At 44.4% G+C, this 15,159-nt stretch overlaps 1 protein-coding gene across 1 annotated transcript in view; it reads left to right on the top strand.

The window, feature by feature from the left end:
• Positions 1-15,159, top strand: part of SPEF2 (sperm flagellar and cilia associated 2) — a 212,814-nt gene that overhangs the window by 176,512 nt on the left and 21,143 nt on the right. Inside the window, exons 26-32 of the mRNA XM_088447783.1 lie at positions 518-649; positions 2,201-2,339; positions 2,490-2,719; positions 3,622-3,728; positions 5,612-5,794; positions 7,050-7,130; positions 7,649-7,822. Coding sequence (XP_088303909.1) covers positions 518-649; positions 2,201-2,339; positions 2,490-2,719; positions 3,622-3,728; positions 5,612-5,794; positions 7,050-7,130; positions 7,649-7,822 — 1,046 coding nt within the window. The remainder of the gene's footprint in view (positions 1-517; positions 650-2,200; positions 2,340-2,489; positions 2,720-3,621; positions 3,729-5,611; positions 5,795-7,049; positions 7,131-7,648; positions 7,823-15,159) is intronic.

Below are 15,159 nucleotides of genomic sequence, written 5' to 3'. Positions count from 1 at the left end.
GGGACCCGTGAAGTGGGCCCCACGGCTGCTGGTTGTGGCTAATAAGGGAGATCCCTACTCATTTTGTCCCCCTTATTTCCACAGCCAGGACTGGCTCACTGAGCCTAGTGCTGGTTGTTGAAAATATGGGGGATCCCCTATGTCTTTTTCCCCCAGTATTTTCACAACTAGAACCGGCTCAAAAAAGCCAAATTCTGGTTGTGCTTTTAGGAGGGGCCCCATATCAATTTTTTTTACAATTTTAACAATTTCATAGCTTATTACAAACTGAAACCTTCACGGACCTCACTGATCTGTGAAGGCTTCTGTCTGACTCGCACCTTGTAATGAAAGTCGCATTACAAAGTTCGAGTTACCCGCAGTTTAACTTGCATGCCCTTGCACACCTGTCAAACTCACTCTATTACCTTAAAAATGTGCGATAAGGTGTGAGTTTGTACCCTATTACATCCCGTCCTAAAACTTGACAGTATTTTTTGCATACAGAATTGTTTTCTACATCTTTTGTTTGTTTCAGGAGGAAAGTCCCCCGGGCCGGCAGCCCCCTCGCCCCCTCCCACAGCCTCTGGAGACAACACAGAGCTGCAGAAACAGCAGGAACTAAGAATGAATATGAAGCAAGAATATTTTGCTGCTATTGAATGTGAAGGTTGGTTCTAGTAACCATGTATTGGCCCCAATAATAATAATAATAAAATAAGTTTCTCTACAGGTCCTAATGTCAGTATATGTTGGCCCTGTTATTGAAGAGCAGAACATAGGGGGAGATGTAACCTTCAAAAGAATGGAGAAGAGAACAAGTGGCTTCTGCCTAGCATATTATAGAATGTGTTTGATAAATGCAATCTAGAAGCTGATTGGTGGCTATGGTTAACTTCTCTACTTGTCCACTTCACTCTTTAGAAGGTTTGAGTTGAGCTCATGCTTACATGGTCGGAGTTATTAAAGAATCATTTTATCCCACAAAAAACAATGAGTTTGGATGGAGTTAAAAAATTGTACTTACCATAAATGCGCCATTCACTAGATCCAAAGGGGCGCCTGATGGGTATCAGTACCATGAACTGCCCATGTCTGCGTTATTACTTATTCTGCACCATATAGACTTACAGATGTGTCCTCATACACGGGGCATCATAGAGCGAGAGATGCCCGACGCATCTGAGATGCCCAGAGAGGAGTTGGCGACTGTATTTTACTTTTCAGTTTTGCATCTTAGTCACATTGCAGACTCAGCGAAAGGCCGCTCACAGTCTACTAGATACAAGATACGCCAGGCTATGACTTTAACTGCGCCGCAAGTGGATGTACACACAGTCGTGGATAAAGCTCGAAGGAACTTTGCGTGAGGAAAAGCCGCGGCTGCTCACATCAGAGCCCTTTTTACACAGATACCGACTCACACACAGATGTACAGATGTCACACACCCCAATGGTCACTGGACCAGATTCAGCAGCAATCACTAATGTGATCTCCCAAGGAACGCAGCCTGGGACGGCTAAGCAGCCCTGGCAGTTGCCCTGCACTACCCCTGTGCACGGAAAAGAGGCGTGGCCTCGCAAAATGGGGGTGGTCATGCCTCATGGTGGCATGTCGCGTGCCACGGGGTCGTGGTCTTGCTGCACGCCTCCGTCTTTCAGTATCCCCAGCCAAGCAGAGCCCCGGGAGGCGGAGTCGATCAGCTGGGGTTTGCAGCCGGACTGGCCCATCTGTCCATCGGCCCTTCTGGCATTTGCCAGAAGTACCAGATGGGCAGTCCGGCCCTGAACGCAGCTACGAAAATATGCTATTGCCTGCCAAAACACAGCATCTGCCCACTGCTGCCTTCTCATATCCATCCATTTCTGTCTTCTGCGTAAACTTCGGTACTTCGGCTAATTTATGAACACCCATGAAACGCCTTTGAAACGGACAGACACGACTGTGTTTCTCCGACCACTCCCCCGTCACCACCACCAAATGCTCGCAGCCTGTCACTCACTCAGCGAACGAGTCGCAAGGCTCCTGGTATACCGTGAGGGGCTATTTGGCGTGACTGAAGCCACAGAACTCATCTGTAGGATTTAACATTTTTCCTGAATATCCACACACTTCAGGCAGGAGCTGCAGATTGTAGTTGTTAAAAAAATTGTTCTGTTAATATCAATTCATTTTCGGAGCGGTGTCTTGTTACAATTTTTATAAACATCCTTTATCTAGAGGCATCGGTGGTCTCCAGACTTGAACTGATAAAAGGAAAAGCCATAGAGGTTTGCCAGGAGATTGCAGCAAAATCGGAGCAGGCTTATAAGGACATGGACATGTGGCTGGGATTAAGGTTCCTAGCGGAGATGTCAAGGTAAGAAAAATGACCAACAATGTCTCATTTCTGCTTCTGATATGTATCAATCTTGTAAACTGCATGTGTAGATAAGGGCTGTGTATCCATCACGTTATCCAGTTGTTATAATCTATGATCTATACTAATATACCCATTCTATATTGACAGTATTGATAACTTGGTTCAAATTGCTCGTCACCACATTGAAACAAGCACAAAGATTCAGTATGAACTGGTTCTGGAGCAAACTGACTTCTATATAAACTCTGATGTGAAAGTCATCCCAGATCCTGTGCCGCCACCAGTACCCCCAGCGGTGGAGACGTCCTCTAATGGCGCACTCACCGTCTCCCAGCTCCATAGGCTGCACCAGCAGTTTCTGCAAGTGGCTCCTGACGGTAAAGAGCATTTTTTGGGGGCAGTTTTGTATAGGCTAAAGCTGGCCATACACGCTACAATTATCAGGGAATTCCGCCCGATTTCCGCGGATCGCCCCGATAATTGTAGCGTGTGGGGGGGCGACCGGGGGTTAAATATTGCTCGGTCGGGCATGCCGGATTGTCCAGCATGCCCGTCCGATGCAATATTTACCAGTAAACTGTCGGGCGCATCGGGCAGTGTATGCCCAGCCGCGGCCGACAGACAGATATTTCCTGTGTTCCTTCCTACGGAAGGAACAGGGAAATGTCTCCTCCCCCGGGGGCGGAGCGCGGATGTCTGCCGGCGACATCTGCGGCTGGCAGGCTGCCAGATAAAATGTCTGTCAGTCGGACAGACATTTTATCTTGCCGTGTATGCCCAGCTTTAGAAATATCTGATAAACAAAATATTCAACAGGAAATACGTAGATAACTGCTATTACCCACTGGTACCGAATAAACCCAAAACACAAGACAAATTAGTATATTGTGTATAATAACCCAAATACTATAATCTCACACAAAGTGGCATAAATAAACCAAATTATACTAGAACAATGAAAACCTACTGACTGCACCTTTTGGGGTTTCCTGGGAACCACAGCAATGAAATTTAAGAGTTTGATCATTTGTGATGTCATCACACACACGGATGAGGTGATGTCACTACCTGACCATTGTGAGATCTTTTATATAAATGATTTCACATAACTGGAACTAAACTGTATGACTTTTATTCTGTAATCAAGTAGATCTGTACAAAATATTACCAAATATTAAAGGCTCGCAGACCATTTTTTTGTCCTGTAGTTACAACAAATAAAACATTACATTTACTTGTATTATACATGAAATGAATACATTGTACCTTCCCTTGATAGGTGTAATATCAATTAAGGTATTTACTGACATTCTGACGGATCTCACATCAATGAATCTTGGGGATGACGCTCTCCCGGAGTTATGGATGCACCTGACGCTTCCTGAGGTGTGTGGAAATCTTATAACCATTCTCGGTTACCGTTCCTGGAGTGATGAGCAGAAACACAAGTTCCTTTTTAAATTCCCTCTAAACAATAAACGGATATGCTGCATTGGTTGAAACACTTTCCCAATTTGACTATTGATGATCTGCTCTCGGCCTTGGCAGATTCAACTTTATTATCTGCTATAGATGTGTCCACATACATCTTACCTCCAAGCGCTACAAGTCACATTAAACATAACGCGTGAGCGCCGTGCAGTTCGTTAGCGCAGAGCGTCTTTTATATTGAGTCGGTTTACCTTCATATAGGACGCATAAGCAGCTTCTGCTGATTAAAGTGAAATGCGGCATGTCTATATTCTGTGTGCTACTGCGGCTGTATCTGCATTCAAAATGCTACGTTACAGTGTCAGCGGCTGTGATACTGTAACATAGCATTTCGCTTGATCTTATTGGAAGGGATATGTGTGACATCATTTAGGGCCAGTCATTATATCACTAGGGGCATGAGCAGGTTTAAAAGGACTGAAAATACTACAATATATGCCAAGGCCGGAGATAGCAGATGCAGTATGCAGTCATCATGTCAACATGCAGAATGTTGATACCAGAATGTCAACATGGACATAATGTTGACAGCCCATTTTATGGTCAGGGGTATTCTGCGGTTTAAAGTAGGACTAGGGCTAGTGTTAGACTGTAGTGGAGTTAGGCTGTGGTTAGAGTTAGGCTGCGGTTAGGGTTAGGTTATGGTTATAGTTAGGCTGCGGTTAGAATTAGGCTGTAGTTAGGGTTAGGCTGTGGTGAGAGTTAGGCTACGGTTGGGGTTAGATTGTAGTTAGGGTTAGGCTGCGGTATGGGTTAGGCTGCGGTATGGGTTAGGCTGTTAAGGTTAGGCTCAGGTAAGGGTTAGGTTGAGGTTAGAGTTAGGTTGTGGTTAGGGTTAGGTTGCGGTTAGGGTTAGGCTACGGTATGGGTTAGGCTGTTGTTAGGGTTAGGTTGCGGTTAGGGTTAGGCTCCGGTATGGGTTTGGCTGTTGTTAAAGTTAGGCTGAGGTAAGGGTTAGGGTTCAAATACGCTAAAAACAATTTCAACATGCTGACTGTTAACATTCACAATCAGGGGCATAATAGGTGCCCCATATTAGGTGAAGGTATGCGGTGCCCCACACCGCACACCCTGCACCCATATAGTGCTATAGTTACCTCTACTCTAGTCTCCAGAGTGCTGCTCTGCTACGCCGGACTGGTGCTGCAGATCAGCAAAAATCACAGGGAATATGGCAGCGGACACTTTCCCGGTGACTCGCACATGCGCAGAAAGGTGACCCTGGGAATAAGGTGCAGGCTCCATTTTTCGGAGTCCGGCACATGCTCAGTATATTCTGGTATTAAGCCGGAAACTACTGCTCTGCCAGAGAGGAGGGGACCCAAACAGAGGCTGCACATGGACCCCCTCCTCTCTTAATACGCCCCTTTTACACAACGTTCATGTCGACATTCTGAATGTCAACATATTGTACCAAAGCCAATGTTACAGAAATGTTCTGCACAAGGTATAACATACAGTTAAGTGTATCTAGAATATTTGTTCCCCTGTGCTAGGCACAGTTAGGCAAACTCAATGTTTGAGGGTTACTGTTTCTTTCATTTAATAAGATCTCCATCCTGCTCTGTTACTTGACAGTAAGCCGTTCAGTGCAACCCTAAGCAGCACATTCTTTTATCCTGACAAGTTCAGTTTTATCTCTATAAATTCAATTTTTCCTCAGCATAGAGGAGTTAATGCACAAGAATGACCTGAGTGTTATTATACAGAGCAGGTAATGCAGGCGGGTAGAATATCGGTTATAGTAGCATAATATCACTGAGCGAATTGTCTTCCAGATACAGGAAATTACATCCACATTGTCAGAGAGCTCAGATGTTGTGAACTGGCGCAGGTTCCTGCTATCGGTATCTCTACCCTGGCCGTACCCATCGCTGCGCCAGCTTCTCACAACGCTGGAGAGATTCAGGGCGGCAGATCTCAGTGGATGTGGCAGAGTCGCCGATGAGCGTTACAGCGCGGTAATTATATAGCCATTGTTCAACTGTCACATAGGAACAGACTTATTCCTGAGCACCTCCATCCCGCTGACCCTTTTCCAATGTTTAATCATTGTTCTGTATGTACCGTATTCAATAAATGTCCCAAAAAGTAAAAACTGAGGAGTACAAGTGGAAGATCATCTCACTAGTTACCAGGACATACTCATTCCCTTTCCCTGTTCAAATGTAAGCTCTGGGGAGCAGGGACCCCCCCTCCTTTTGCCAGAACTCCCCCAAGGACCACTATCTCAGCCACCTGGTATACATTACTACTATGCCTACACTTGTGACTTTGTATATTTTGCTATTCTGTTACTCCGTTTACCATGCTTTGTGTCTTTGCTCTATACGGCGCTTCAGAAATTTGTGGTACCTCATAAATAAAGACTAATGATAACAATAATACTTACAGTTCCGCAACAGCTGGAGATCCACAAGTTACACATGTATAAAATAGACTATGGGCCTGATTCAGACCAGCTCGCGAGCGCTCGCAAGCGGGTCGATGTTGCCCTAGTGCGTATGCGCACGATGGAGTCTGCTCCGTCATGCGCATGCGCGAGACCTGAATAACGACGGCCAAGCCAATCGATGGTGATTGACAGCACGCCCCCTTTGGTGGGCGTGCCGGGGGCGTGGCTGCCCAGATGGAGGCGTTCCTATGGGAACGCCTACTGTCTGGGGCCGGCCCCACTGACACTAGTGATGTCAGTGGGAGTGATTTTGGCTCTGATAGAGCCAAAAGCACTCCTGGCCTTGCGGAAGCGAGACCCTACCACAGGGTCTCATCGCAAGCCCGATGGTTGCGATGGTCTTGACCATCACGACCATCATTTTGGCCGCTCGTTATAGCTGTGGGTGGCCGCTCCAAAATGAAGGAGGGACGGCCCTGATTCAGAGCGAGCGCTCTGTCAGGGCGTCCGGCTCTGAATCAGGGCCTATACTCCTTGCTGCATGCATGGATTTTTGTTGGATCATTCGCGCAGGGCTGTAACTAGTGGTGGGCGAGGGGTACCGTCGCCAAGGAGCGTCCTTAGGACAGTGCAGTACTTCCAGGTGCTGGTGGCCCCACCCCCTCAGTATAACATCACATGTACAGAGGGATGGATTGGCACAGGGCGCAGTGCCTTTCGGCATTCACAGTCTGTAATTATGGTTCCAATTCTAATAATAAGTATAATAGTAATTGTGTTACATTATGTATGTAAACAAACACTGGCTTTTTCCATTAAAGGTCACGCTGTGGTTTACGGGGAAGACGGAGGAAAACAGAACAGAACCTCCACCATTTAACAGAATGGAGCATCTTACCAGGGTATATCCTAATATGCATTACTGTTTACTGTAGATTAAATTGCTGAAATGAATGGGTAGAAATGGATATATTCCAATCCGTGGCTATTTTTGTCATTCATTTTCTCTTTTGTTACTTCTGTTTATTCCGCATTGAAACTGTGTTATCAATTTATTTTATACACAAATGATCCTTACTGTATATTAATAAACACTGTCAGCTTGTGTTATATACAGTATGGCTATATTGTTATTACTTTTACAAACTATATCTTATATAGTATTGTTTTCCGAATAATTACAATCCATCCAAAGTACAGTGTCCATGAAATGTGTATTTTTTTACAATTTAAAATATATTTATTTTATTATAGCATAATATAATATGTCTATTAATTCACTGATCGTGCAGTTGGGTTGTGTTGCTGTTGTCGTGTCATATAATTGGGTCTCTTTCGTATACATGTGATATATAATAAATAATGTGGATATACAGTACATGTATAACCAGCAACTTTTCATTGTGTTTTTATTTTTCAGTTTTTCTTTGACATATTTGCCGACTATAAGGTGCAGCCTCCACAGCTGGACTATATAGACATGTTGCTATATTTCGCCTCCCACCCGGATCCAATGGATGGATTTTACCGAGCTCTAAGCGTCACTACAGGGAAACCAATCATAAAAGAGACATATGACAACACTCTTGTAAAGGTACCAGACCCCACATTGCGCTGAGAGTGCCGCAACTCCGGCTGTCTGATTCAGATAGCTAACCTAATGTACTAACAGTTCAGATGCTATAAACATAACAATACATTGCTTGGGAACGTAGTAACATTTAAGTCTAATAACATAAACTAATGAACAGACACACAAGGAATAACATAGTATGTAAGAAATATTGTACAAATTGGCAAACATCAAATAAATCATTAGGCAGATAGCTAATAATGATAATGTCTTCAAACAAATGTAGGATAAACCAACAAGAATATGTTCAGAAATTAAATTGACCCCGTTTGATAGGTTGCCATATAAATTGTATTACCCATAAGTCTATTCTCCTTTTAGAGTGGCTTATTTGCATAATGTCCTCAGGGCTGCCATCAGGTGGGGACTGCCAGGACTGGAGTCCCGGGCCCAGACACTTAGTAGAAAAGGGGGGGCCCGCTTCTAACACCGGAGAGCAGCAGCTCCCTAGAAAAAAAATTGCCCTGCTCCCCCTGCAGTGGAAAATTGTGCTTTATGGATGAATTTACTCTCAGCTCTAAATGATGCCCAAGATGAGCTGTTTTTTTTTTTTTAATCATTTAACGGAGCTGCGGCCCGCGATTAAGCCCAGCCCCCTGTATTTGGCTCTGGCCCCTTATTCTGCAGCTGTCCTGCTGCCACTGAAGTAAGCAGCAGTAATGTTTACCTGTGCATGTTCGTGTGTGTGTCATATATATATATATATAGACACACACACACACACACACATATATATATATATATATATATATATATATACACACATATATAAATAGACACACACACAAATATATATATATAAACACACACAAACATACATCGGGCTGCCTTCCTGATGTGTGTGTGTGTGTCATATATATATATATATATATATATATATATATATATACACACACCAACACACACACACATTATGTATATATATATATATATATATATATATATATGTGTGTGTGTGTATATATATATATATATATATATATATATATAAATATAGACACACACATCATGCAGGCAGCCCGATGTATGTTTGTGTGTGTGTGTGTGCATATATGCATGTGTGTGCGTATGTAAAAGTTATGTATATACATACACACAACTTTTATCGATAGGGGCCCCCACACGTTTGTTGCCCAGGGGCCCCCACAGTCCTTAATCCGGCACTGCAAATGGGGCAGACAGGGAGGAAGAAACATGTAGTCGCAAGTTAGGATGAGAGCTGGAAGGCTTTGATGAAGTAGTGGGAATATTCCTCCCTCACCCCAAATCAGATAAGCTCTCTGCCTCACTCACCCTTATAATGTTCCCTCTAAGTCTAGCTACAGATATCATTTCCTCCCTGTGTCTCTTATCATATGATCCCGGAGCATGAATACCCTTACAGTAATGAGCCCTGTCCTATGCTGAAGGTAATACCTATTTTCTTCCTAACACAGATGATGACCCTTTCTGTGTGACACTTGGTACAAAAAGTTTACTAGATAAATCTTTGTGCTGACCTCCAATATTTGACCTTCATGATGCCATGTTTCCAATGTACAGTAAAGAAATTTAGCTTTATAATTGTAGCTTTTCCATTCCTTTTATTAATGTTTTACATCTCAGAAGACTCTCTAGTTCTTTGGTCTTGATTTACAGTGTGGTACCTAAAACGGTTCCCTTTATTCACAAAGTGGTCTAACTAGTGACTTAAGCTGGGTACACAATAGGTCAACGGCTCGGCCAAACCTATCTGATCCGCCAACCTATCTGACTATTGGTAAGTGTATACACACTTACCAATCGTCTTGCCGGGTTTGCCAGCTCTACTGGGCGGGCATTTAAATTATCTCGCCCATGTGTGGCAGGTCCCTGCAGCATGTGTACGGGCGATCAGCGGGTCACCCGTACAAACCAGCAGATGACCGATATATCTTTCAGATAAGCCTACCATCTGTTGTGCTGCACAGCAGATCGGATATGTCTGTGAATGACATCGCCGGCGATGTACTATAGGTATATCCCCCGTTCAATGGAATGGGCGATATATATCTATCAATGTGTACCCAGCTTTTTACCATGTTAATGCTTCATGTGTATTTATCCCTCTGTTTATGCATCCCTGGAAGGTATCAGCTTTTGCAGCTGCTGCCTGGCACTGTGCTGCTACTTTCCTCCTAGACCTAGTACTCATATCGTATACTCCGGAACACTATGGAATGCTTTTGAAAAATCTAAATATAATACATCTATTCAACAAAGACAGAGGGCCTGATTCGGAGCCGCTCGCTCTGACAGAGTGCTCGCTCTGAATCAGGCCAGGCTTGGCCGCTCGCATAGCTGTGGGTGACCACCCACAGCTATAGTGAGCGGCCATGATGATGGTCGCATCGGCTTGCAACGAGACCCTTGTGGTAGGGTCTCGTGGCCGCAAGCCCCAGAGAGCTTTTGGCGCTAACAGAGCCGGAAGCTCTCCACTGATATCACTTGTGATATCAGTGGGGCCGCCCCCAAACGGCAGGCGTTCTCATGGGAACGCCTCCGTTTGGGCAGCCACCCCCCCCCCGGCCCGCCCACCAAAGGGGGCGAGTTGTCACTCAACATCGACAGCTCACCCCCTTTGCCCGTCGCTAGCTGGGTCTTGCGCATGCACACGACGGAGCCGGCTCCGCCGTGCGCATGCGCTGTGGGCCACCATCGACCCGGTTGCGAGCGCTCAGCGCTTGCGACCAGGTCTGAATCAGGCCCTCAGTTTAAAACTCACCCCCTCATAGGTGTTAGGAATGACCGGTCCTTCATTAAACCGTGCTGACACTGTGTTATCAATTTACTTTTATACAATGTATTTTAGATGTATATCCCTAGGATACCTACAAATACGCTCCCGACAGGTCTACAATTTTCTCATTCTGATTTTCTTTACTTTATACAAATTGGTTTAACGTATATAAGATATAGCAATCTGTGCTAGGTGCTTTATCTGTCCTGATCTTGTATAGGTGTTACTGCACCTCTTCCTGTGTTATAACAGCTGATAGTGTACATAGGCTATTGCTGCATAAGCTGTTTCCTGGTGCTTTCTCCTCTTTCGTGAATGCAGACAAAAATATAATTAAAAGAGCAGCTTTCTCTGTATCTTCCACAATAATTTTACATATGTTATTGAATATATTATTATATCATATTATTTGGGGATTTGACCAGCTCTACTCTTATTTGTAACCCATTTTCAGCTTCAGTCTTGGATAACCTGCCCTCCTCTTATCTTGGATAACACAGAATATTTATAGTCACTGATGTAGAGTTGGCTGCAAAATGACAATTAAAAATGTAGTATGTAAAAATAGCGTATTTCCATCTCTATGCAGAGGGCCTGGTGTACACCGAGCATAAGTCATAAATATTTATGCCCAAGTAACAGACAAATTACTGATAAGTGTCAGCAGAGCGTTTACAATCAGGCAGTCAGAAGTGGTTACATTAGTGCTTGCAAACATCATCGTCCAGTATGTCCCCACATGCCTATGACCACCTAATGCAGCTTTCTCAGCGGTATATGCAGCTGTGTTCTGGTCTACATTCATTTGCAACTGTGCAAACATGCCCTTACTGTACTCGGCCTCTGTTATATCCGGCTTGTTCTGCATATCCAGACGCAAGCAGACAGAAGTGGCAGAATTATGTAAATCTGCATGGGTGCATATGTGTGCGTGCACCCATTGTTTTAGGCACATGCAGAGTGAAGTCAAGCATGATACATTAAGCTGACTGGCATACTGTAGTACCCACTCTGCCCAGACTGGCATAGTGCTCACTCTGCCCAGACTGGTGTAGTACTCACTTCCTTTATCCAGACTAGTTTGGTACTCACTTTGGCTAGACTAGCGTAGCACCCACTCTGGCAGACTAGCGTAGCACCCATTCTGCCCAGACTGGTGTAGCACCCACTCTGCCCAGACTGGTGTAGTACTCACTCTGCCCAGACTGGCATAGTACTCACGCCCACTATCCAGACTGGTGTAGTACTCACTCTGCCCAGACTGGCTTAGAACCCACTCTGCCCAGACTGGCGAAGCACCCATGCTGCCCAGACTGGCATGGCACCCATGCTGCCCAGACTGGCATAGCACCCATGCTGCCCAGACTGGCATAGCACCCATGCTGCCCAGACTGGCATAGCACCCATGCTGCCCAGACTGGCATAGCACCCACTCTGCCCAGACTGGTGTAGTACTCGCTGAGCCCAGACTGGTGTAGTACACACTGAGCTTTGATTGGCGTAGTCCCCACTCTGCCCAGACTGGCATAGAACTCACTCTGCCCAGTCTGGCGTAGTACCCACTCTAAAAACTTTTTGAAAAAGCCCCCCTTACATAGGGAAGAAATGCGCCACCGTATGGGCACCTGTGACTGAGTTAATACTTACATAGCAATTGGATATTCAGCACTGTTGGAAGGAGCATAGTTACACACGGCTAATTCCTGCCCGCAACTGTCTGCATGCTGCTGCGATAACACAGACACCTGTCTGGAGGTTACAGGCAGAGGTAACAAGGGGCAGTGATTACAGTGAACAGACCTGGTTATAGCCTCAGCGAGACCCTCCCAGCTATTTGGGTCCCTTTCCACAACTGGCCGTTCACGGATATAGGATGGAGGAGGAGAGGTACGCTAAGGCTACACTAAAAAAGTGATTGTCCGTTTGACTAAATTGCCTGGTGTATTTATTAGAATGTATGTGATTATTATGTAGATGTATTGATTACACTTTAGCGATAACTAATGAGATGTGTTACTGTTACTGTTAAGGGTTATTTTATTAAATATATTTTTTTTATTAATAATTATATTTTTAGTCCTGACTGATATATTCTTTTCTGTCATCTCACGATCTTCAATTCTAATTAGCGCAGATTCTTGTTCAGTTTTTTATCAGTGTTTGTCTTTGCTAGCTGAGTACCCACAAGCTCAGCAATCAGAGTCTGCAGCAGTATCAATAATATAACATACATTAAACATATATTATAATTAAGACTTATATAGATTTTTAATTAGTGCCGATGTTCCTTTACATTATTTTAGTAGTACCCACTCTGCCCTAACTGGTGTAATACTCACTCTGCACCTGATTCAGCGAGGATCGCAATTGCAAAGCGGCACGCAGGCTATAGATATATGATGTATGCACTCAGGCTATAGATATATGATGTAATGCACGCAGGCTATAGATATATGATGTAATGCACGCAGGCTATAGATATATGATGTATGCACGTAGGCTATAGATGTATGATGTATGCACGTAGGCTATAGATATATGATGTATGCACGCAGGCTATAGATATATGATGTAATGCACGCAGGCTATAGATATATGATGTATGCACGCAGGCTATAGATATATGATGTATGCACGCAGGCTATAGATATATGATGTAATGCACGCAGGCTATAGATATATGATGTATGCACGTAGGCTATAGATGTATGATGTATGCACGTAGGCTATAGATATATGATGTATGCACGCAGGCTATAGATATATGATGTAATGCACCCAGGCTATAGATATATGATGTATGCACGCAGGCTATAGATGTATGATGTATGCACGCAGGCAGCTTTGCAATTGCGATCCTTGCAATAATGCTAATGCAGCAAGAGGTGTATGACACTCCCTGCTACATTTTGGATCCCAGTACTGCGACGGAGGTCTATGGTAGCGATGGTGGATGGCGCTGGCTGGCTTGCGAGCCCAGAAGACTGCATACGTCCACGCAGTCTCTGGGCTGGCCACTCCTGGAAAATGGGGGCAGACACACCCCGTTTCCGGGAAAACCAGCCGCCCCTGCACCGCCCCTTAAATGCTTCTGCCTGTCAATCAGGCAGGGGCATTCAAGGGCTTGTGTGCAATTGAGCAGGACACATTCTGCACACTCACAGAATGGTTCCTGCGCACGCGCAGATTCCCGTTAATCTGGAATCTGCGTTCAGCAGTGCACTGCTGAATCAAGCCCTCTGTCCAGACTGGTGGTCACTCTGCCCAGATTAGCGTAGTGTATATTCTGCCCAGACTGGCGTAGTACCCGATCTGCCCAAACTGGCATAGTACCCAATCTTCCCAGACTTGCGTCGTGCTCACTCTGCCAAGACTGGTGTAGTACCCACTCTGCATAAGCCCCATAGTGCCTTCTAATTATAGCAATTTTATTACTCTGGTTTACCTTTAACACTTTCTTATTTATCAACATTGGTTGCTTTTTTATTTAATTACGAGAAATTGAGTTGCCATACAGTATGGATTTCAAAACCATTTTTACAACATGTGTAAGAACTTACCATTTGGTCTCTGTGCTTTGTATGTGGGTATAAGTCTGGGTATAAGTCTGGGTATAAGTCTGGGTATAAGTCACTGCTTCTCTGAGCTCATCAAATGTTGTCCTTCTATAATTCATAGTTTTTGGAGATCCTCTAACAATCTTTTTATTAAACTCTTGTCAAGTGTCGCCATAGTCACTATATTCTCTAAGTAACCACTCATCTGCACATGGCACACAATGAGGCTGATACCGAGTTAAAGTCCATTTTAGGGACAGATGTTACATGTTTCCACCCTGCACATGCTCCGGAGTCAGGCACATGCACCTATGGGGGAGTCTTATGCTACTCAGTCGCACCTGCACTGGTGGCTGATGGTAACGGGAAGTTCAGATGTAGGATGTCGTCATTCAGAACTTAGACATCAAAATATCAACATATTCTGAATGTCAACATGTCTAACATCAGCATTCACAAAGCCATTGACATAATGTTGACATTGTCAGTGTTGACAGTTGGTATGTCAACCATGCGGTTTACTAACTAACCCTGACCGCAACATAACTCTAACCGCAACGTAACCCTGACCGTAACATAACCCTGACCGCAGCCTAACCCTAATCGTAACATAACCCTAATCGCAACATACCCCTATTCCTAACGCTAAACCTAAACTAAAAAAAAATAACCCTATTCCTATGGCTAACCCTGATCGCAATATAACGCTAAACACAGCCTAACTCTAAGCACAACATAACCCTAACCACAACATAACTGTAATCCTAACCCTAACTGCAACATAACCCTAATCCTAACGCTAACCCTAATCGCAACATAACGCTAAACACAGCCTAACCCTAACCACAACATAACCTTAACCACAACATAACCCTAATCACAGCCTAACCCTAATCCCAACGTAACCCCATTCCTAATGGTAACCCTAAACGCAACATAACCCTAATCCTAACGCTAAACCTAATCGCAACATAACGGTAGAC

Source organism: Taudactylus pleione, unplaced genomic scaffold (genome assembly GCF_031769625.1).
Source record: "Taudactylus pleione unplaced genomic scaffold, aTauple2 ptg000438l, whole genome shotgun sequence".
Taxonomy (NCBI): Eukaryota; Metazoa; Chordata; class Amphibia; order Anura; family Myobatrachidae; genus Taudactylus; species Taudactylus pleione.
The sequence above is the reverse complement of the archived record's forward strand: the minus strand, read 5'-3'. Positions and strand labels throughout refer to the sequence as shown.